Source organism: Lontra canadensis, unplaced genomic scaffold, assembly GCF_010015895.1.
Source record: "Lontra canadensis isolate GAN:19392208 unplaced genomic scaffold, GSC_riverotter_1.0 scaffold10, whole genome shotgun sequence".
NCBI lineage: Eukaryota > Metazoa > Chordata > Mammalia > Carnivora > Mustelidae > Lontra > Lontra canadensis.
In genome coordinates, this window is record NW_022631004.1 from 27,012,208 (window position 1) to 27,036,304 (window position 24,097).

Sequence of the window (24,097 nt, forward strand, 5' to 3'; positions counted from 1 at the left end):
AACCCACGAGGACTTGAACCCACCACTCGGCCGCCGGTGCCCCTGTGGCACACAGCCAGAATCCTGGGAGCCAGGCGAATTTCCCTCCCCCAGCCATCTTGAGCAGGCAGATGCTGTGGAGGGACCGTCATCCCCAGAGGACCGGGCAGCGCAGTGGCAGAAGGCATTGATTCAGAGAGGCTGGGACATGTTGCCAACAAGTACATCTTTGTAGTATGTGTGTTCTAGATTGTACGAGTGTCCAGAGACCTGGGTGGGGAGGCATCTGCAACACGCAGTAAATACCGTCTTGGTATAGATAGGAGTCAACCCTGAATCTGTCCCTCTGCCTTCTGCCCTGTGCCTGCCCTTCTGTGAAGGAAGGAGAGGATAGAACTGAGAGACCAGGGTCATGGTTTTGCATCCCAGAGAAGCTATGCACTTGTTTGCAGTGCCTGGCATTTCTTGATCCCTCGGCATGTGTAGGACGCTATTCTGAGCCGTTTATTAGCTTGCTCAACATGTGTAACAATCCAAGAGAAAAGCACTATTATTATTATTCTCTCTACTTTATCGATAACGAACTTGAGGCCCAGAGAGTTGAGGCAACATGCCCAGGGTCACACAGCGACCAAGTAGGGTTGACATCACTGAAGTATATTGCCTCAGACAGATCCTTGAATCCTCCTGAGCCTTGGGTTTCTTGTTTTTTGTTTTGTTTTGTTTTTCCAATGGTGCACTCAGAATGCTAATCTCTAGAGGAGTTTCACCTGCAGTGGTCCTACTTCCAGTAATGTGATTCTGGTCACACCAAATTATGGTCCTCACTGACTGGGACCCAAGTCCCCTGCAACCTTTGACCCCAGTACTCAGCCCTTGCCAAATCATTCTTTATTCCTCCTCCCCAACCCCACCCCCAGCAGGAAGCCTTTCCCTCACCCTGACCCCATTGTACATGGAAGTATTTTGTCCCTCACCTGTGTTCCCATAGCCGGCGTGTCACATTGTGCTATAGTTTGTTTACATGTCTGTCTCCTTGTCACTTTGTGAGCCATTCAAGGGCATCTTTGTACAGACAGTGTAGGATGTAGATCCAGGCAGCTGAACCAGTTGAAGGAAAGGACCTTTAGCCTGAACAAGAGGTATTTGTGAAGCTTCGATCACTGCCTTCAAAGATCTGAAATCCTGCCATGTGCAAGGACAGGACTCATTCCGTGCAGTTCTCAAAGAAAGAACCCGATCAAGCATGAGTTTTAAGGGGCAACTTGGGGGCTCCATGAGACATAGCCCTCTCTGACAAGCTGAGCCATACTTGCATGAGTCACATCCCCAGGGAGTGAGGGACACCCATCCCTGGGAGCACCACGGAGATGCTGGGCGGTTGCTGGCTACGTTTGCTGTAAGGGAAACTCTGCCGCCATTTCCTCCCAATAGTTCAAGGTTCTGGAATCAGTCCCATTCCTATCTCTGGGGCCATGGAGAGAGTGAGAGAGAGAAGGAGGGCTGCATCGGTGCATGCCCCAGTGACCCCCAGAGTAGATTAGAGATACCAAGCAGCTCTGTCTTGCTGGTTCCAGGCAGCTGGAGATGGGCTTTTTGGAGGAAGTCTTCTGCCTGCCAAGGTAACTGCTACTCCAGGATCCACACGGAGCAAACACTGAGGCTGTTTGTTCACAGTAATAAAACCTGACCCAGGGACCTTGCTTCACAGTCTTAAAAACACTTCCAACATTTTGAACTCACTTTATTTCTGGAATACCCCCGTTGTGCGACACACATATTATTGCCGTTTTGCAGGTTGATAAACTGCACGTGGACAAGAGTGAGTAACTTGCCCCAAACACATACGTGGAACGGCTAAGGCTAGAACCTGTGTTCTAGGTAGGAATGTGTTTGGGTCCAAGGAAAAAAATTCCCTACCACGGGAACTTAGTGGGTATATTTGTTTCATGCAACACGTTGAGGGGCTGGCAGTCCCTGGCAGATTCGACAGCTCAAGGATCCAGGTTCTTTCCCTCTTTGTTTCACCATCCTTACCATACAGGACTTTAGCCTCATGCTTGTCCCCTCTTTGTCACAGGATGGCTGCTACCCATCCAACATCACATCCGCATTCCAGGCGGGAAGGAAGGGGAATGGGTGGAGACCAAAGGTGACAAGGGTTTTCTTCTAGTGAGCCTGTGCCTTTTATTCAGGAAGATATCCCTTCCCAGGGACTTTCTCTTACACCTTCTTGGTCAGAAAATAGCCCCCACTTGGTGAAAGAAACACTGGGAAGTCCAGTGTTGCAGCTTTCCAGCCTCTACAGGAGAAGAAGGCAGGCAGGGACAGCTGATCCATAGTGAAGACACAACATCTTTTCCAAATGGTGTCAAAGTATGACAGGAGCCCCAGTTCCCAGGCTGAGGTGCACAAAGCTCAGGAAGTGTCTTTGTCAGCAGCAGTGAGAGAAAGCTTGTCCCTCTGGACGCTGGCATGAAATGTGAGCCGGTCCCGAGGGATGAAAGGCTTTAGGCTCAAGGGGCAACACCCAGACTGCATCCTGGCGGGGCCATCAGCCCTGGTGAGGAACAGCTGTTACACTCAGCCTCCCCCAGGAAGAAGGCTCTTAACTAGATTTCCCATACAGAACTTTGTGGGGGAGGTTCAAACACAACCAACCCACCATGGGCTAAATTTGTATTCCAACCAACATCATAATGAATAGTGGGAGCAGAGGGTGACTGGTGTTTGTGACTTCAGCTTCTCCATTTGGTGCTTGAGCCCCTTAATCTGCGGGGTCCCAGGCACAAGGGACTCCAGCAGGTCGGGGGAAGCTGTCTTCTTTATTTAGAGGGCACACTCTTCTCTGAGAGTTCACTAAAGTAAGAGACCAGAAGCCGGGCTTTTAGTCAGTGGCAGATTTGGTCAGGGACACCAGACTTGAGGGCTGGAGTTCTTGCCCCTAACTCTACTGTGGTGTCACCTGGGAAACTTCCAAATCAATGCCAGTGCCTTTGCCCCACTCCAGACCCCTTAGGTCAAGAGTCCAGCCTTGGTTGGTAGCTTTGAAAAGCTCCCCTAGTGATTCTACTCTTCCCTCGGGTAAGAACTCCTGCCTTGGAGAATATGGCCCTCCACTCAACTTGACCGTGAAACTTCATCGTATCAGGTCAGCTCAATCCCTCGTTCAAGGACAAGTGAGTGCTGTAGGCAGCTAGCCACGTCCATAATCATATCTGGGAATGAGGGAGATGCAGTGCTGGTTAGTCCCCAGTGTGCTGTAGGCTCCTGTGGGCTTGCTAGATATCTGAGTCAAGGAGTCAAAGGCCCTGCTGTAAGATGTACCTGGGATTTGTTTTAATCAGGTGTGGTAAGGCATGGAAATGATGGTCATGAAGGAAGGAGTTTGTACTCAAGGATCCCTACAGACAGGAGTCGGCACACCACAGAGGTGTGCCTGGTTCTTGCATTATTCGCACAAGCGTCCAGCTCCCCATTAGACCACTATCTCCTCAGAGGCAGAGGCCATGTCTCTCTTACCTCTTATCCTCTGCCCCTCTCATGGTGTTTAGTACATAAAGGTTTAGTCAATGGCTTCCAAATGAATGAATGAATGAATGAACCAACCAACCAACCAACCAATGAACCATTGAACCACTTATGCCAGGTACAATATTTGTTTCATTTCTTCATTCAAAAATATCTATTGCCTGTCTTCTATGCACCACATGCTGTAATCAACAGCATATATAATGGTGAGCAGAAGCAGACACCATTCCTGCTGCCAGGGAGGGTAGAATCTGGTGGGGGACACACACATAAATCAAAACTCATGCCAACGAATGGATTATCGACTGTAAGCTGAGATGAATGTGTGAGGGGAAGAAACGTGAGCGTGTTTAACAAAGGAACTTAACGTGGAACGGGGGGACAGGGGACCCTTCTCTAGAGAAGTCACCCTCAACTGAGCTCTGAAGAATGACTAGTTCACTGGATTGAAGGGGGTGGGCTGGGAGTGAGGAACCTTCCAGACACCAAGAGATCATATGCAAAGGCTGTGAGCGGCAGGGAGCAGGGCAGACCCTAGCAATGGGAAGGCTTGTAAGTGCAAGGGACACGTGCACACAGTGACAAGGAGAGGTGGGCAGGGGGCAGATTATTCAAGGCCTTAGAGAACACCGTGAGGAGGCATGGAAAGCCAGTGAAGGATTTTAAGCACCAGGATAACATGATCTTACTTGTGTTTTGAAAAGATATTCTGGATCCAGGTGGAAAATTGATTAGGGAGTCAAGGTGAATATGAGGAAACAAGTCAGGAGGCTGTTATAATAGACAAAACGAAAGATGATGGCATCCAGGGTGGACGTGGCGGGCGCGGCAGGGCGTGGGAGTGGGCAGACTTGAGAGATGCTTGGGAGGCAGAATTGACAAGACTGCTGTGGACTGGAACTTGACTCCTGGGCTTCTGGTTTGCAAGAGCAGATGGGGCTGCCTTCATTCATGGGAACAGAATACTCTGGAAGCCCAGGCAGTGTTGCTGGGCAGGCCTAACATGAAGTGTTCCTCTCCTTTCCATGGGGAGAGGAGAAGTGGGTTGTGGGGCACAGGCTCTGGAGCTCAGAAGAGAGCTGGGGGCAGGAGGATAAAGGTGCCTGTGCTTGGAGGCTCCTGAGAAGGCAGGAGGAGTAACATGAAGAGAGCCTAAGCTCCAGCCATGAGCAAAACCAGCCATGAGGAAGAGAATGGCCTGGAATCCCAGAAGGCATTTTAATAAAGAAGAGGTGACCCGCCTTGGGAAGAGCAACGGGGAGAGACACCAGGTCTGATGACAACTGGAAAGTACCTGTTGGAGTTGGTGACACTAGCAAAGGCCTGTAGCAGAACTGAGGGCACAGAGCAAGTTAAAAAGTCAATGGGAAGTCCCTGGGATGAAAGTACAGCACAGGGAATACAGTCACCACTGTCGTAATGTCGCTGTAGGGGGACAGATGGTGACAACACTTCCCGTGGCAAACACTGAGTAACGTATAGAACTGTTGAATCACTATGTTGTATACCTGAAAACTACAGCTCTGTGTGTCAACTACACTTTGATATTTTTTTTTATAAAGAGTAAACGGGGGCGCCTGTGTGGCTCCGTCGGTTAAGCGTCTGCCTTTCAGCTCAGGTTACGATCTCAGGGTCCTGAAATCGAGCCCCGCCTCAGGCTTCTTGCTCAGCAGGAAGCCTGCTTCCCCCTCTCCCTCTGCCTGCTACTCCCCCTGCTTGTGCTTTCTCTCTCTGTCAAACAAAATAAATAAAATCTTTAAAAAAAAAATAGGAAGAGTAAACAGGAAGTAAGGAAAAGGAGATGGTGTGTGCAGTTTACCTGTGAATGTGGGAGCAGGCAAGTGCAAGGGGCCTAGCCGGTGGACAGGGAGAGGGGGACCATACCCTGTGGTCAGGAGGCCCCTTGAGGTCAAAGACTAGTCCTGAGAGTTGAAGAAGCAAGCTGAACAGAGAGGAGGTTGTGGCCAGAATTCGTACAAATTTTGGAGATGGAGCAGTTTCGGATGACAAAGGTCGGGGTGTGACTGTTGACGGTTGAGGCAGAGAAAGAGAAGATGGCCTGAGAGGTGTGGGTGCAGGCACCAAAGCGGCCCGTGGTGCCGGTTGGGTATCCCACACGTTTGCCAAAGTCAATGGGACGACAGCAGGACGGAGGGAAGAAGAGAAGACTGAGCAAGTGCAACTGTGAGATCTTAGGGGAGAGCGAACATACCAGAGAGAGGACATAGGATTGCATGGTCTGAGCCACAAAGAAAAACATGGCGACAAGGAGCAATGCCACCTCCTGGCGTGCTGACCCTGGGGTTTGTGGGGCATGAGAGAACACACACCAGCTCTGGGGAGTGCTCAAGGGATGGGGCCCTTCAGGGGAGATCCAGGCAAAGGCGGAGAAGTAGAGCGATTCCTAGAGAAACAGAGGATGGAGGGGAGATGCGTGTTCCTCAGTGGCATTTCTGCAGGGCAGAGTGCACATGTCTGGAGGTGGAGGGGGAATGAGGACAGGCTCTGAGTCAACGAAAAGAGCATTTGGGGCCTGATGGGTGGCAGAGGACCAGCGGCTGGGAAAGAGGTTGGTGGAGGAGGCTTTGGCTGAAACAAACCAGGGTGGGAGGCAGGGGAGTTTGGGGCTCAGTCTCTCTGAGGGTGGCCAGTGGGACAGTGGACAGAAGACTTGGCTCACTAGGCCTGGGGGAGTCAATGTCACTTGGTGCTTTCTGCCCACCTGGACTGTGGTGGCTACCCGTGAGGCTAACATTTCACTGCAGAAGAGTCAGTGTCACGGTGAACCGCAGTAAGTAGACAGCACCACGGACAGACAGTAGCTGTGGGCAGAACTCAGAGGTTGAAGGATGAGGGCTGTCTGGCTCTGACAAGCCTTCAGAGCAGACTTCAAAATTAATAGCCTCTTCTTCCCACTTTCCCTCCTTTTTATTCCACTCTCTCCACTGCGCCCATTGCTCCAACCTCCAGCTGGAACACACCTATTAAAATTCCTTCTGGAATAATAAGAAGAAAAGTTAAAAAGGAACAACGATTTACACACACATTTCACCAAAGATATGTGAGTAATCAGTAAGAACATGAAAAGATGCTCGGTGTCACTGGTCATTAGGGAAACATAAATCAGAAACACAGCGAGAGGCCACTTGGTACCTACTAGAACGGCCACAGTCTAAAAGCTAGACGGTAAAAAGTGCTGGGGAGTAGTGGACAAATTGGATCCCTCATGCACTGCTGGTGGGGTTGAACAATGGTGCGGCCACTTTGGAAAACAGTTGGGCAATTCTTAAAAATGCTAACCACAAATTTACTATATGACCAAAAACAAACACAATATACTGTATGACCTTGAAATTCCACTTCAGATATTTTCCCAAGACAGTTGAAAACAAATATCCAGACAAAGACTTGTAGCAAATGTCCATAACAGCGGGCTTCCTAATAGCCAAAAAGCAGGAGAACCCAAATGTCCACCAACTGGACAAATGAAATGCATACCAACATCCATACAATGGAATACTATTTGGCAACAAAAAGGGCTAAAGCAACAACATAGTTGAACCTCAAAAACGTTATGCTGAGTGCAAGAAGCCAGGCACGAAAGACCACATATTATACAATTCCGTTCACACGAAATGTTCCGAAAAGGCAAAAAAGGAGATTATTGAGACAGAAAGTAGATTAGTGGTTGCTTGGAGCTGGTTGGAGAGAACAGGGAGTAACTGTAAATGGCACAAGGTTTCTTTTTGGGGTGATAAAAATGTTCTAAATTTAAATTGTGATGGTTGCACAGCTCTGTTAATTTACTAGAAATTGTTGGAATGTATGCTTAAAAGGAGTGAAGTTTGTACTATGGAAATTATACTTCAGTATAGCTGCTTTAAAAAATTTACCTGGACAAGTCCAGATCTAACTCTGCGTCTGTGTTGTCACCATCATCTGGATGTACCGTGATTTGTTTTGTTTTGTTTCATTTTAAGATTTTATTGATTGATTTGTTAGAGAGAGAGAGACAGAGAGAGAGGCAGAGAGAGAGAGCACACAAGCAGAGGGAGTGGCCGGCAGAGGGAGAGGGAGAAAAAAGCTCCCGAGGAGCAAGGGGCCCTATGAGGGCCTTGATCCCAGATCCCAGGACCCTGGAATCATGACCAGAGCCAAAAGCAGACACTTAACCAACTGAGCCACCCAGGCATCCCAGCACCGTGATTTGTTAACACGGGTTTCCACATCTTGCTCACGCCCTGTGCTGTGGAGCCCAAGCTCTCGTCCCTCCACTGCCCTTCACCTAACTGCCCCCCACAAATAGAATGAGGATTCCCAGAGCTCTGCCTGCTACAAAGGGACAAGGCCATCCCTCTTTACCTCTCAGCCAGCGAGAGAGAGACTGGAGGCTGACATCTCCAAGATAATACTATGTGATTACTATACATTTCTCTTTATTTTACCGTTTTAGTTGATTTTTAACAGGTCACCTCGTTGACCCTTGAGCCATAGGAGTTTGAACTGTGTAGGTCTGCTAACCCACAGATTTTTTCCCCATCAATACAGTACATTACCTCATGTATTTTCTTTCGTGATTTTCTTCACTCCACTTTCTTTCTGCTGGCTTACGTTACTGTGAGAATACAATATATAAAACACATAATGTATAAAATACGTGCCCATCGGCTGTTTATGTCAGCAGTAAGACTTCTGGTCAACAGCAGGCAGCTAAGGTTTTGGGGAGTCCAACGTTATACATGGATATTCAACTGCTCAAGGGGGTCACCACCCCACCCAGGTTTTTTCAAGGGTCAACTGTATGTTCGCATGGCTCAAAAACCAAAATGGTAGAACAGGCATGTACAAGAGATGGCCGTCCCATCTCTCCATCCCATCTTCCCCTGTTACCACCCCTGCTTGCATCCTCTACTGGTTTTTTAAAGTATCCTCCCAGAGTTAGTTTGTCCAAATACCACAAAGGAATCTCTTATTTTCCCTTTCTTCTGTAAAAGTGAGCTCCTAGATACACTGTTCTGCATCTTGCCTTTTTTCATGCAATTTGTCGTGGAGAGCTTTTCATAACAGATCTTAGAGAGCTTCGTTATTTTTAACAGCTATCAAGTATTCCATCGTGAGTATGTATCAGTGTTTATCAACCAATCCCCAACTGATGGACACTTGAGTTATTTCTGACTTGGGCTATTATTATTCAGCTCTGTCTAGAGCTGAAATGAACACCTTCCATACAAATTGTTCTCATAAATGTGCAGGTATCTTTAGAAGGAAAAAAAAATCACAGAAATGGGGTCACGGAGCCTAGAGATAGATTGCCCCCACTTTGCCTCCCCAAGGCAATGCAGGAAGGTTCTGCACAGCCTCACCAGCCGAGCATAAACTCATACTCTTGAGATTTGCAGGATGTTTGACAAAGACATTGATTCAGTCCTTTTCTTTCAAGTAGAATTACTTTTTTTTTTTTAAACTTTGTTGTGGTTAAGAACATGAGATCTACCCTTTACAAGATTTTAAAGTATATATATAATACAGTATTATTAACTGCAGGCACAATGTTGTTCAGCAGATTTCTAGAACATACTCAGCTTGTGTAACTCAAACTCTGTACCCATTGACCAGCTCCCCCCCACCACTCCACCCCCAACCCTGGCAACCACTGTTCTCTGCTCTACTTATATGAGTTTGCCAATTTTAGATACCTCATATAAACTGAATCATACAATATTTGTCTTTGTGTGACTGTCCCATTTCAATAAGCGTAATGTCTTCATGGTTCATTCCTTTTGTTATAAATGACAGGAATTCCTTCTTTTTAGGGCTAAATAATACTCCGCTGTGTGTATAGACTACATTGTCTCTAGTCATTCATCCATTGATGGATATGTCGGGTTTTTTTCACATCTTGGCTATCGGGAAAAATGCTGGGATGAGCGCGGGAGTGAGATATCTCTTGGAGGTCCCGATTTCAGTTCTTTTGGATCAATACCCTGTAGAGGGACTGTTGGCTCATTTAAGCAGGATTAGATTCATATGGTATCTAGACACCTCAGAATCCCCTGAACGGATGTTGGAATCTGAAGGTAAGTAGACCATCTATCAGCTCATTTGCTAGAAAAAGCCAGAGAGGAGAAAGATGTAGCCGAGATCCCCAGCCCACAGCACAACAAGGCTTTGTGAGTATCTATCACGTACCTGGCATTTACTAGGTCGGTGTGATACCCTCAGTGAAGTGCAAAACGGTTTTGTCTCAGGCAAGGAGACATGTGGCAAGTGCAAAATCTCTGGAGACAAATCCATTGTTGAAAGTATTGATTACATGTTCTTCTCCTTAGGCTGTGCCGAGAGGATGGCCTGCCATGATCAGACATTAGTGTCATGTGCCCAGAGGCTGGTTCATCTCCTTCACTCCACCCTATGCCAGCCTGTCTGCCCCAAGGACCAGCAGAGACTGGTCTAGATAGCTAGAACCCCTGGGTCAGACTTCAGGGGGTCTAGCTATGAGCCAAGCTCTTGAACAGCCTGTTTCCCAATTTGTCTGCTGAACATCATCCCCACCTCTGCTAAATATTTGTCAGGGAGTTTCTAAAGACCATCGCCACAGAAGCCCTCTCTTTCCTGCTGAGTTTTAGAAGAGGTTTGCTATGGGTTTGCTTAGCAGGGAGGTTGTCTAGGATAAACCTCAGGATGCAACCACCTCAGAGAGCACCGTGCAACAGGGACTCACCCACCAATCTCCCAGTCCACCACTTATAGAAGCAGACGCCAGTGTGGGAGAGCTGCAGGTGGGGGCTGGGAAGGCAGTGAACGAGGGGAATGGAAAGACAAAGAAGCCTGCAGTAGAGAAGAATTCCTCTGAGCATTGTTTGACCAGGAGAAAAATGAGGGTTTAGGGACGTCTTACAGAAGCTTTTTAAAGTATAAATCCTTTTTTTTTCCTATGTGTAAAAGCAGTGCATTTTATTCCACAAACATTGGAAAATGGAGAAAAGCACAAAGAAGAATATAGTTCATAATTATCCCATCACTTAGAGATGGTCAACATTTCAGCTCTGATTTTCCTGGTCCTCTTTCTGTGGAAGGGTATATATCTGTATGATGTACATTTTTGGTTTTCTCTTCTGGTTAACAAAGACAATGAAATCATATCTTATATAAGATTTTGTAACCTACCCCTTGTTTCTACATACCTTAAAAAAGTCTGGGAATAGACATAAAAAATATATACGTCAATTTCATAGGCATGATGGGATTTTATTTTATAAAATTTGCATATCTTTGATTACTAATGAAATTGAATGTTCATATGTTTGTTGATCGTTTATACTTCTTATATTATGAATTTATGCCTATTCATGTAGCTTATCTATTTTTCTATTGGGTTATTACTCTTTTTCTTATTGATTTAAAAAGTACTTTACATATTAAGGTTAACCCTCTATCATAGATCTTGTAAATATTTTCTCTCAGCATTATCTTCGAATTTTATTTTGCTTTCTTTTCTTTGTCATAAAAGTTTCAAAATTATATCTAGTTAAATATATCAATCTTTTCCTTCATGCCATTTACTGTTAACAGTTTGGTGTGTACTTTTCCAGACATTTTCTATGCATATGCAAATACATCTATAAATATATATATAGTTAGATATACAAAGTTTTCCTGCACATTTTCGATGGTATCGTTCACACTATTCAGAAGCTTATTTAACTTACTAGTGTATTTTAGATATTTTCCCATATTAAAATATAAAGATCTAATTCTAACAGAGTATTCCATTATATGAATTCACTAAATTTCATTAAATCATTTTTTTAAGATTTTTTTTCATTTTCATATGTAAATCTGGAAATTTTTTGGCATATGAAAGAAATGGAGACTGAAGTTTATTCCACATGGTGGGCCAATTGTCTCAGTAACACTTAAAAAATCATCTGTCTTTTCCCTCCTTGTTTGGAATAACATTATTCTGTTATATTAAATATCCCATATTTCTTGAGAACTTAATCATCTATTAAATACACATATGTTAAGAACATGGGTTTCGCTCTAGATTTTCTACTTTGCTTCCTCTAGTTACTTGTTATTTAACCAATGCCAAATTGTTTGAATTATTGTAGCTTTATAGTATGTTTTAATATCTTCAAAATCGATAGAATTTCCCTATTTTTCCATACTGCTTCAGCTAATTTATTTTTTTCTCCTATTCTGAGCTTTAGAATTATTCCATGAAGTTCCCAAAACATCTATTTAGGATTTTGAGTGGACTTGTGTTACATTAACTAATTAATTAAAGGATATCAACATATCTGTAAATGAATCTTTCAGTTTAAAAGCATAGAGTGTCTCCATGTCTATTCAAGTTTTCTTTTCATTTACATCAGTAGTGTTTTGGCTTCTTTGTCTAAGTCTTGGATTTTTCATCAAGTCTATTCCTAGATATTTTATATTTTGTATTATAATTGTAAATGGGATTTTTAAAGTGTGTTTTCTGGCCATTATTAATAAGTACTGATATTGTGTGCATTTCATAACAGCTCACTTTACAATATTAGTCTAGCTGTTTCCTGCTGAGTCTTTGGTTTTCTTATGTAGGCAGAGAAAAAAATAATTAATTAATTAAAAGACAGAAAGAGGATGGTTTTATTTCTTTTACAGTATTTATACTTTGTTTCTTTTTACTTTCTAATTACTTTGGCTAGAACCTATTCTTGGGAGTATCAGTTATACAGTTTTTCCTTCTGGGATTCCACTGGAATTGCGCGCACGCGCACACACACACACACACACACACACACACACACACACACCTACACAAACCCCCATACACCCTGGCTCTTTGGGATACGATCCCACATTCCCCCTCATATTTTCTCTCTCTGTTCTAAAATTTTTATTTATTTACTTGAAAAAGAGAGAGAGCACAAGCAGGGGGAGGGACAGAAGGAGAAAGAATCCCAAGCAGATGCCCCGTGAAGCACGGAGCCCAGTGTGGGACTCGATCCCAGAACCCTGAGATCATGACCTGAGCCAAAATCCAGAGTCGGAAGCTTAACTGACTGAGCCACTGAGGCACCCCCTGCCTGCACATTTTAACACCAAACTCAAGGTCTCCCAAAGACGTTACTCCTAATACTCATGGAGCTGTCGTTGACCTAGTTGCCCAAGAAAGAATGTCAGGGTCATCCTAGACATCTCCCTCTCCCCATCGGCCCTACCCAGCCATTCCATGCTATTGACTGGACTGTTCAAATGCGTTTCTGTCTTCATTACTACTACTTGCATTTTCAAGCCCTTGCGAACCCTCTTCAGGATACCCCAGCTGACTATTTTTTTTTTTTTTTGCTCTTCTTTTAGGTTTTTACTCAATGTTTACCACGTGCCTTCCCAAAGCACATACTTACTCATGTCGGCGGTCCATTCAAACAATTTCAGTGGGTCCTGTTGCAAAACAAATTCTAAATGGCCTAGGACACTTCATGCTCTCTATCATCTAGTCTCTGTAACCCCCCATTCCTCTCTAGCTGCCCCTTGTCCCAGCACACCAAGATTCTTGCCATTCCTTGAACCTCCCCAGTCCTTTGCACAGACCCTTCCCTTTGCCTACAGAGTCGCTTTCCTGACCCTGCTCATTCCTCAAGATTAAGTTCAAAAGCAACTCTGTGCAGGATGCCTGGATTCCCAAGGCAGAGAGGTTTGGGCTCTGTCTTCTGCGTCCCCTGATCACGGTAAATGTTCAGGCAGTCCTGCACCGTTCTACAGTCCCGTCCCCTTCAGATGAAGAGTAGCCCTGGCTCTTCTCTATTTACCCTACTCATGTCTTACTCTCCCGCTCCCTTCTCATCCTGCGTCCTGACCCATCTGGGGCCCTGTCCACATGAAACCCTGCCACCATTCCTTTCACAACCGCACCGCAACACTTGAAAGCGCACAGATGTGCGATGTCATATTACCTAGGAACCTTACCACAAACCCATGGTATATTCAGTTTCTCGCTTTCCAAAATGACTATTTCACCCCTTCTTCTTGTCCCCAAACTCCCTATAATCTATCTTCTCCTAATGACCTTGCTTCTAATTCACGGAGGAAACAGAAGTCCTCAGAAGACAGTCTCCTCACTCCTCACCATTGCATTCTGCATTCCCTTGCATCTGAGCCTGTATCCTCCACATGTCCCAGGGCTGGTCCCTCCACTTTTGCTCTGGGTCCTGTCCCCATCCAGCGTTCCAGAGTCTTGGCTCTTGCAACGATCCCTTTTCTCCTCTGTCACCTCTCTCTCCCTTTCTACTGGATCATTTCCACTGACCTGAAGACATGCCTTACTGTCACCTCTTTCTTAAAAGAATAATTAAAAAAAAAACAACAACTTTAAAGATCTCTTGACTCTCCCATCTAGTAACAGCCACTCCAGGCCTCTGACCTCACACTAAGATTTCTTTTATCATCTTTACAGACTATCTCCAATTCACATCTCCTGTCTCCTCTCCACCTATCCCAAGCAAACCTCAGTCCTTTCTACTCCACGGAAACTGGTCTTGCCAAGTTAGCAGTGTCCCCAGCTTGTCCGATCACAGTCATATCTGTGTCCTCATCTCACTCTCCCCTTCAGCAGCATTTGGCATAGTTGACCCCCTCTCCCTTTTCAAAACTCTTTTAGGCTCGGCTTTCATGATACCTACTCTTCAGGTGTTGCCCCCACTTTCCTGGCTTCACAGTCTCCTTTGCTAGGTTCTCTTCTCTTCCGAACATTAGCTGTTCTAGAAAAGTCTTTTCTGTTCCGGAATCCTCTTTTCTGCTCCATGTCTAATCCAGCCAATAAGAATCTCATTAGCCTATGGGTTTAAGGACCATCTCTATGTCAGTGTCTCCAAAACTTAGATACCCGGTCCTGATCGCTCCTCCAGACTCAGACTCTGACTTGTATACTTTTAGAAGCATTTCTAACTTAATATGCCCCAAACAGAACTCTTAATATCCCCTTTCAGACAGTCTCCTCACCAAGTCTTCTGTGTCTGTAAATGGCACCATTCACCCAGTTGCTCAAGCCAGAAACTCAGGAGACATCCTCAAATTGTCTTTTCCCACCCCCTCAATGTCCTAATGCCCCATCCATCAGCCAATCCCATTGATTCTACCTAAAAATACTTCCGCAGTCCACCTACTTCCTTCTCTCTCTGTTGCTACCATTCGAGTCCAATATGCCACCATCCTTCCCTTTGCTGCTACAGCTGCCTCCTGACTGGCCTCCCAGCTCCCTGTCTCACCTCCTGCTAACCATGCAGTCTCCACCCAACCACCAAAACAGTTTTTGAGAAACAAATGCCAGCATCTCACTCTGCTGGCTAAAACCCTCTATTGGTTCTCCACTGCACTTAGAGTAAAACCTCCTCCTCACCGTACCGAGGCCTACAAAGCCTTCTGTGGCCTGGCTTCCCCCGCCCCCACCTCTCAAACCTGGCCTTGTCCATTCTCCCCCTTGCTCTCTCCTAACCACATGGTATTCTTGCTGTTCCCCAAACCCTTGTTCTTTCCCACCCGCAGGCCTTTGGAGGGGCTGTTTCCTCTTTCCAGAATGCTTGCTCCCTCTCACCCCACCCTATTTTGTTTTCATTGGAGTATTGGTCCCAAGTGGACATTTTCCTGTGGCTCGGGTTTGTTTTTTGAGTTTTGGTTTTTTTTTTAATCTCTGCCTCTTCCCTAGAATGAAAGCTTCTTGAAAGTAAGGCTCACACTTTCTTGTTCTCTGTTGGATGCCTAGCTCCTAGAACGCTTTCCAGCACACAGTAGGTGCTCACTCAGTGCTTGCTGAAGGGATGAAGGGACCCTAGTTTTCCTTGCCTCTGGGACTGTCCCCGACACAGGCTAAATTCTCCTGGGTTTGCCGAATTCATGGGTAAGTTTCTCCAACCATACTGTAAACTTCCTGAGAGCAGAAGCCCTGTTTTAACTTTCTGTTTTCCATCACGGCACCCAGCATGACGCTAGGAACTTCCAGATGCTTAGTAAATATGCTTGTTAGATTTCTTCTTCTTCATAAAGGGAAAGCCAGGCTTTTCAGCTATCTACTTAATTAAAGACTTCATTTCTCTGAGAGTAAACACGTGACCCAAGAGGAATGTCCCGAGAACAAAGATGGACTGGGTAGGAAGCTACAGGGGTCGGCCCGCCGTTGTCGGCTGCAGTAGAGATCAAAGGAGAGACGGCACCTTGCAGGTTTCCCGTCAGAATTCTAGCCATGACGCTACATTTCTTTCTGGTCAATGTGTTTCAGGATGCAAACTACATCCTGGTGATGGTAGATCCAGATGCCCCCAGCAGGTCTTCACCCAAAGCTCAGTTCTGGAGACACTGGCTGGTAACGGATATAAAGGTAAGCAGGCCAGCAGGCACTTTCTGATTCATTTGGGGTTATAGCTAGAGGATGACTGTTCTGTGTGGTTCTCAGATTAGACTCAGGAGGGCTGGGGACCCTGAAGGGCAAGGACTTGCGTGTCAGGTTGTCCTCTGCACCCAGGTGTCACAGGCCCTTCCAAGTTTTCTAACAATTTCGGAAAACATCCAGGATCAGTGGTGCACAGGTAAATGGGCTCTCGGGTTAAACCAGGTGGGAGGAGCCCCGATTTGTCGTGTTTGCTGATTTCTATAATGTAAATACTTCCATCGTGGCCAGTTTTGAGTTCCTGATGATTTAACGATTAACTCACAAATTTTCTGAAAATTTAACAATTGGCTCCAGTGTACCACCTCCGGGGGCCTGGATTCAGAGGCACGGGGGTGATTCTGAGCAGTCTGGGGTTGGGGGGTGCAGAGCTGGCCAGGGGGGGTCCTGCAGGAGCTCCCCCTCCTAATGGGCTGAGGGGCTTGGGGGAGGCATGGCGATGTCCTTTCCTTTGTACGGAAACAAGTGGCCTCCCCTCCTCTGTGTCCCTCTGCCATCACATAACTGTAAGGGAACCTCACTCATCCATTCTGGAGTAGGTCTGAGGAACACAGATTGGATGCAGTGTTAACGGGCATTAGGGGGAGGAAGAAAAAAAGTTTCTCTTCCCAAACAAGTTTTGGAGACTCCTGGTCGCACTGTATTAATCCCATTCCTCACTAAAGGGTTTTTTAGAGCTTTTAATATTTTAACGTGCACTATGTAGTATGCGTTTATTTTCCAACTGCATTTGACTGTTGAATCTGGAGTTCACGAGCTCCTGGCCACACACTCTGGAAAATCCATGCCATCCAGACATCTGCGCCCAGAGAGCTCGTGGATGGCCTTCGCGAGGTGTGCGAAGGCATCAAGCAGTAAGATGGTGGGCATCCGGGACTAGAAAGACTAAGTCTGCATCTAGGTCTGGCTGGTCCCCAAATCAGTGATCACCATTAAGTTGCCCGGAGTCCCTGTGGGGGTTTCATGTTTATCTGTAAGATAGGAACCATGTTATCTCCCCTGTGCAGTTATCATGATACTCCAATGAGAGGGTGTCCCGAGAGCACTTTGGAAACCACAGAACCACAAGTGTAAGGAGTTCGTGTTTTTCCTCCCACCTCTGTGGGGCTGAGGAAGGGTATCAGGGTGAACTAGCTATTGGTGCTCCTGAGCAAAGCAGGGGCTCTCACAGCCCCTAGAGTGGGGGGCTTGGGGAGGAAGCTACCCTGTCAACCAACCCCTGCCCAGGGACCGCAGGCCCTTCACAGGATGCTCAGGTCGACAGCCCATCCTCAGAGGCAGTGCTGGCTATGGACGGCCTTGGAAGGGGCCCCCTCCAGGGAGGCTTCCGGCTGCAGCTTCTTGGACGGTGCCTGAGGGAAAGCAGGGGCATCGCTTCAACACATCCCCCCCCCGGGGGCCAAACCCTCCTCAGCCCTGTGAAGAGCCTTGGAAACACTATAAACACGCAAAGGGGCAGATCTGGGGGATTTTCATACCATTAGGGCAGGGAGAGGAGCCGAGGACACAAAAGGGAAAGATACTGGATCCTGCCCCAGTCTAGAGCCTGGCTCTTTTCTGTACCTGGGATCCCCTGGCAGTCACAAGGGGGTGGAGCTCTCAAGAGAGAAGTGTTGCTCGGGACGCCCCACACCAGGCCGTCTGTGAGAGGGTTCTACAGGCGCGTTCTGAGGCAGATTTCAGAAACTGTGGTGGATGGAGTAATTTCAGCATCGAGGGCAGCTTGGGGCTGTGAGGTGGCCTCTCTTCCAAGCCTGAACCCCCCCGCAACCCAGCCCATCCCCTTCCCCTCAGCATGCACTTGGGACAGTTCTGTCACAGGCACTTTGTGGCACAGACGTGGGTTCTCAGCAGCCCAGCTGAGAAGCGAAGCAGGTGACAGGTGGCAGGTGACAGCTGTCCGGCAAGACTGCTAAGCCTCAGAGCTTAGCAGGGCCACCTGCCCGGGCGTGGCCCTCGGCCTTCCCGCTCAGACCGGAGGCGGCTTGGGTTTCAGGCACATTTTCACCCACTTTCCCTGATCCAAGGGTCCAGCAGGAAGCAGCAGCTCCCCTCATCCCCATCCACTCAGCCTGCCCACCAGCTCCCAAATTCCTCCAGCCATGTGGCCAGTATAAAAACCAGGCTCATTCGGGTCTCAGGCTGTGGACCTCGGCCAAAAAAAAAAAAAAAAAGGAAGGCTCTCATCAACCCCAGAAGCACTTCCTTTGTGTTGGCGTTCACGGCGGCTGACTGGGTCTCAGACCTTAGAGCGAGTTCAAATCCGCTGGGAAAAGTGTTAGAATGCAGATTCCCAGGCACCGCTTCTGTCAGTGTGGGGAGCATGAGTCCCCAGAAAGGAGTTTAGCTAGCTGAAGGAAGACCATGGAGCGCAGTGTCAGAATGCCTTGGTTACTGCCGTCATCACCCACCTGTGGAGCAATTTTCAAGTGACAATTGCTTTTGACGCTTCCATGATGGCTTTGAGAACTAGGCATTTTGCCCATTTCGTAGGTGGGCAAGCTAAGCTTAGAGGGGTTGGCTGATGCAGTCTCCGGGCTAGAGGGTCATAGAGCTGGGTCTTCAGTCCAAATCCCACCAGCTCCAAGCTGCAGATCCTTCCTGCCATACCACGTGGTTTGTAAGGCATCCTACTGTACCCTCTCTGCCAGATGGGAAACAGAGTCTCTGTGGTTCGCCTGCCTTTCCAGGGCTCTCTTTCTGGTTCCGTCTCACAGGTGGGTGCTGCGAGGGAACCTCCCCAGGGGATGGATGCTATCTTGGGTGATGAAATACACCTGGGAGGCATTTTGAACCCTTCCGTAATTTTAACCCTTGATATGTTAGGTTAAAAGTAAAGCCTACCTAGTATCATCACCCTCAGTGGTCAGTGGCCTCAACAGTAAGGCACACCATAAAATCACAGCCGATGTAGAGTGACGGCAGCCCTGTGATTCACAGTGGCCACAGAGGTGGCCAGCCGAGGTGGAACCCTGGCTGGCCTTGAAATTAGGGACCCAGGTCTAATTGGGTAATGGGTGCAGCCACGCCGTGGGAGCCCCTCGGTAGGGGCGCTTTGGGGGCCGTCTGCCCAGGCTGAAACAGCAGGCAGTTCTGAGAGATACAGGGAACATCTGAAGCCCCTGCCCCAAAGAGAGGCCAACAGCAGTCTACCACAGAATGGGATAAAGCTCTGGAGAGAGGAAACTTGAACAAAAACTAGAGAGACGTCCACAGTAGGAGCCAGGCATTCTTGGTGCCCTTTGTTCGCCGAATTCAACAAATACGGATTCACTGTTTGCAAGTGTAAATGCAAGGACTCTGGAGCCCGACCACTGGGTTCGAATCTGAACCCACCGGTATGGCTATGTGATCTTGGGGGGCCAGATAGCTGAACCTGCAATGCAATACGCTCCCTCGAAAAGTGGGGCCAATCAGTAGTCCCTGCCTCACGCCCTTGTTAGGAAGTTCAAATGCATTCTTTTTAGTAGAGCACTTGGACCGGTATCCAGACGCATAGTGAGCTGTGCACAATTGCTGGTTGTAACATTATGCTTGTTGTTCCTAAGTCAGGCACCGCTCTGGCCCCGGGGCTGCAAATGTGCACACAACAGGGCAAATCTTTGCCTTCCAAGGGCTTCTGCTCTAGTGAGGCAGGGGAAGGAGGCTGCAGTGCGGGGCTGGGATTCCAGGGGCACCGGCGGCTCCCAGGGCAGAACTTCCCACAGCGGTGGGTTCCCATTAGCTCATGGGCAGGACAAGGTTTCAGTCTCCAAAGCTGGCCAGACCACGGTAGGCAGGGACTCCAGGGTAAAGCATGCCGTCCTTCTCCAACCCCTCTTTGAAAAATCTCTCGTTGAACAAAAGAGATTTCGAACAGAGCATTGACAACATCTCTCTCCCCTCAGTGCCCTGTCCTCGGCTTTTTCCTTAAGATGTTTTTCAGTTCTAATTCAATCTAACTAATAATCTTCGTGCTAAAGCCTAATTAAGATATCAATTAATTTGCATCATTCATTTCAGAAGAAAAGCTTATTGGTTCATCTTCTATTTGTCTCTGAAATTAGTGCTCAGAGCTTTTCATGCAGATATTTTCATTAGACATTTTATTGTTAATGGGAATATTGAACACAGGAAGATGGTATATTAATACCTTCCACAAAGAATATCATGATTGGTGACAAAGAACACGAAGAACAATTAAGGAGACAAGAGTACCTTTTTCTTCCAAAAAAGAAAATCTTCCTAGAAACCGTCAATGATTCTAAAATTTGCCCTGAATATCTTTTTTGTTTTAAAAAAGAAAGCGAAATGGCAAGTTCATGTTTCCCTTTCATTCAGTGCCCTCAACCTTTGGCAGCTGTAAGCGCAACCAATTCTGCGTGGAATTAAAAGGACCTCTAAGAGCCCATTATTCTGTCTACTTTTCTTACAAGGGTTGAATTTTTCCATAATGAGAGGTTGTTTTTGAAAGGACCCCTCAGTGTGTTAGGTGAATAAGATAAATGGGCAACCAAATAAACAGATCAAGGATCTTAGCCCCTTGCTTTCCAGTGATGCAGTTGGCATACATCAGGACACTTTTGCTTGAATGATCGATCTGTCCTGCTCCTGAGTGATCTCAGGAAAGTCACTTGGCCTCTCTGAGCCTGCCGCTTCTCCTCTGTAAAAATGACACAAATCCTTACCCTTCAGGGTTGTGACAGGAGAAGGAAATTACATATGCAAAGAGGGGAAGCCTCCCTAGAGAGAGGCTCTATAGAGAATGGCAAATTTATCCTGTTCCTAACCAGTCGAGCAGCAGATACTGTAGAAATTTAAATATACTGTGTGCGTGCACACGTGTGCGTGTGTGTGTGTGTGTGTGTGTAATACTGGAATATTATAAATATTCTAATATTATGTATATTATGCAATATATATATATATATTCCAATTTCAATGTCTATGCTTAGAAGCACGCAAATGATAACAAACAGAAGAATAAACAATCTTTATCAGGACCACAAGTTCAGATGAAGAGATCAAACCAAGGAAATGGGATTGATTAATTAATTTATTTATTTAGACCTGTATTTTTAGTTTTTCTGCTCTTTGCTCCCTTGTCCATACATGCTTTGCCCTGTACTATGAGGGTCTATTAATTTAAGTAATGAACACCAGGAAGGCATGGCTTCTGCTCCCTAAAGAGCTAAGGGCCATAGCGGGCTTTAGGTGATAGGGACAGTGCCGGGGGGCCCGGGGTGTAAAGCAGACTGGTACAAGGCCACCCTGAAGGGGCAGGGACTAGGCCTATACTTTTGGGTCATATGAACTAGGGGAGAATCCAGGCTCTGGGACTTTTACATGGGAATTCTGAGTCTCAGTTTCTTTGTCATGAAAATGGGCATGATAATAATATCTCTTTCCCAGTGTTCAAGGAGATTAAGGCTCCTGACTCTGAATGGAATAGTAGGACCTCAGTAAATGTGATTCTCTTCCCTACGAACCCCAGCTTGGAGATCTGACCAGCTTGGAGTAGCCACTTAGAATTGAACAGCTTCCCTGAGGTTCTCAGACTTATGCTTTGCAAAGTAAGAATTCTAGGTAATGAGGCAAGCCTGCCAGTAAAAACAGCTCATCCTTTTTGCCTTTCAAGTCCAGGTGGGTTCAGGCCCAGCCCGGAGAACCCCACCTGACCAGGACCTGCTTTCATAGAGGCACTAGCAGTTGGGACAAGGGGATGGGTCCCCTCAGTGAGCCTTTGGGAATTGCCCTGTGCCCCCTTGTACCAGACCACAGCCAGGGCAGGGGGCTGGGCTGCCAGGGCCGGTCAGGCCTACAGTGTGCTCCCTGTGAGGACTACACATCTTCCCGGACACTTGCCATCTGTCTTTTTAACGCAAGCCAGCACCCGCTCGCCATTTCCTTATCACTCACAGTCCCCACCTTGCTGTCATTGTCCCACTGCAGAGATGCTTTCGTTCCCATTCAAAATAATTTAAATAAAATGTTGCTACAAAGTGGAATATTATCTTTTGATGAATGTTTTTAAAGCCCTTTAGGTTTTCATGGTAATTTGCCGTGTAAAATTATTTGGAGATAAGAGCCAAATTAGCTCTCGTATGCTGAGGTCGCTGTGTCCTGTTATCCATGTGAGCACTGTTTAAATATAATCAGCCCTCAGACTAATGCAGCATAATTGTTCATTTGAAATAGCTTTTTTTACTCCATTCAATGAGTCATTAAAATATTCAAGGGATAATGCAGTGAATTGGAAATGAATTTATCATATTATCCCATACATACTGTAGTGCTTCAGGTAACTAAGGAGAAAGAGAGAGAGAGAGAGAATGAATATGATGTGTACAAGCAGGAAAGGGGCCAGGATAGACAGGACTATGGTCAACAAAGCTTTTTAGCTGGTTTATGGAAACTATGTATAGAGAGGCTGACCAGGAGGGTGGGGGGAGAAAAGGAAAGTACTATTCTTCGAAGAGCTTGTGCACTCTCTCTCTCTCTCTCTCCTTCATTCTCTCTCCCTCCCTCTCTCTCAGCACTCTGAGAGTCTGTGCTCCACCACAGCTCCGCTGTTAACTTATTTTTATCAAATATGTTTATATCAGAAAGTCGTTATGGAAACCAATTCTGCCATCCAGGAGAATTCCTGGATCAGGCAGAAAATTCTCTCTCTGTGTCTCTGTCTCTGTCTCTCTCTCTCTCTCTCCCTATCCTCTCTTGCCCCCCCCCAACACTGTCTCTCTCACACACACACACTCACACAGTCACACACACACACACACCTCCCTCTCATACACCCATGGATGCCCCCAAAAGGAACAGCACAGTCTTACCCCCCAATTCTGAACTCAGCTCTGACGGGGACAGAGAGTGGCTCCCCTCCGTGGCCATGCAGTGAAGTGGATAAGACTGAGACAGACACCCTGCCCTGACACAAGGAACCTGGGCTTGTCACTGTCCCCTGACCTCAGGCCCCCAACCCTAAACACATGCACTTCGGAAGAGACAAAGGAGGGGCTGGTGGCAACATATCGGAGGGATCCTTCCTTGATTTCAGGAGATTTCTGTTTGTGTGCACTCTTCATACCACACCTGGAAGAAAGTCTTCTGTTCTGGCCACAGTATTTGATGAAAGATCGTGAGCAGCATGAGGAAAGCAACCAGAACAGCGAGGCTGTGTAAATTTACGCTTATGTCAAGTGAGCAGGACCTGAACGAGGTAGGGATGGCTAGCCTTCTGGAACAGGACAGGAAGACGTAACAACTGTCTTTAAAAATACTTTGAAGATTTCCTTAAGAGTGTGAAGACATCTAATTGGAAAATGAGGGTGGCCCAGCTGTGTTCCACTGGGCAGAATCAGAACCAATGGGTGACATTTACAGGGAAGTAAATTTGGCTCCCTAGAAGAAAAAACTTTCTAAGAATTTGAACTGCCTGAAAACTGAGCATATACTCCACAGAGGAGAGAGCTTCTTATCACGGAAAGTACTCATTCGTGGGTGACCCAGGGACTCCCCCAGTGCGTGGAAGGCCAGAGCGGGTGACTCCTTGGGTGTTTCCATCTGCCTCTGTCCTCTCCTGGCTAGAAACTCTCACAGCTTAGATTCGTGTAACATATTAGCAACAGCAGTAATAGTTAAAGAAGGAAGGGGGGGTGACTGCATGTCTCAGTCAGTTAGCATCAGACTCTGGGTTTGGGCTCAGGTCATGACCCTGAGGTCATGGGATGGAGACCCACGTCAAGCTCTGTGCTGGCCGTGGATTCTCCCTCTCCCTCTGCCCCTCCCCACAATGCTCACTCACTCTCTCTCAAAAAAAAAAAAAAAGGGAAAAAAAAGAAAGAAAGAAGGAAGGAAGAATAGAAAGGAAAAGGAAAGAGAAAGGAAAAAAGATCAGGAAAATACACGTGTTCACTTAGCATGTGGTTTGGGGCACTGTGCTTTACATGAATGTCTCATTTAGTCTTAACAAAAGCCCTAAGAGGAAGGTAATAGAGACAAGAGAAAGAAGGCCTGGAGGGACTGAGCTACTTGCCTGGGATTTCATGGCTGCTATGTGGCTGACTGGGATTTGAATCCAAAGCCTAGACATGGGATCGTGATGCAGGAGGACATCTCCGTTGTTGGGGGGAACATAAGTTCCTGGAACATGTGACAGCTTCACCAGGGCCAGGT

General features: G+C 46.7%; 1 protein-coding gene across 1 annotated transcript in view; it reads left to right on the forward strand.

The window, feature by feature from the left end:
• Nucleotides 1-24,097, forward strand: part of PEBP4 (phosphatidylethanolamine binding protein 4) — a 208,049-nt gene that overhangs the window by 98,846 nt on the left and 85,106 nt on the right. The window contains exon 4 of the mRNA XM_032855822.1: nucleotides 15,776-15,874. Coding sequence (XP_032711713.1) covers nucleotides 15,776-15,874 — 99 coding nt within the window. The remainder of the gene's footprint in view (nucleotides 1-15,775; nucleotides 15,875-24,097) is intronic.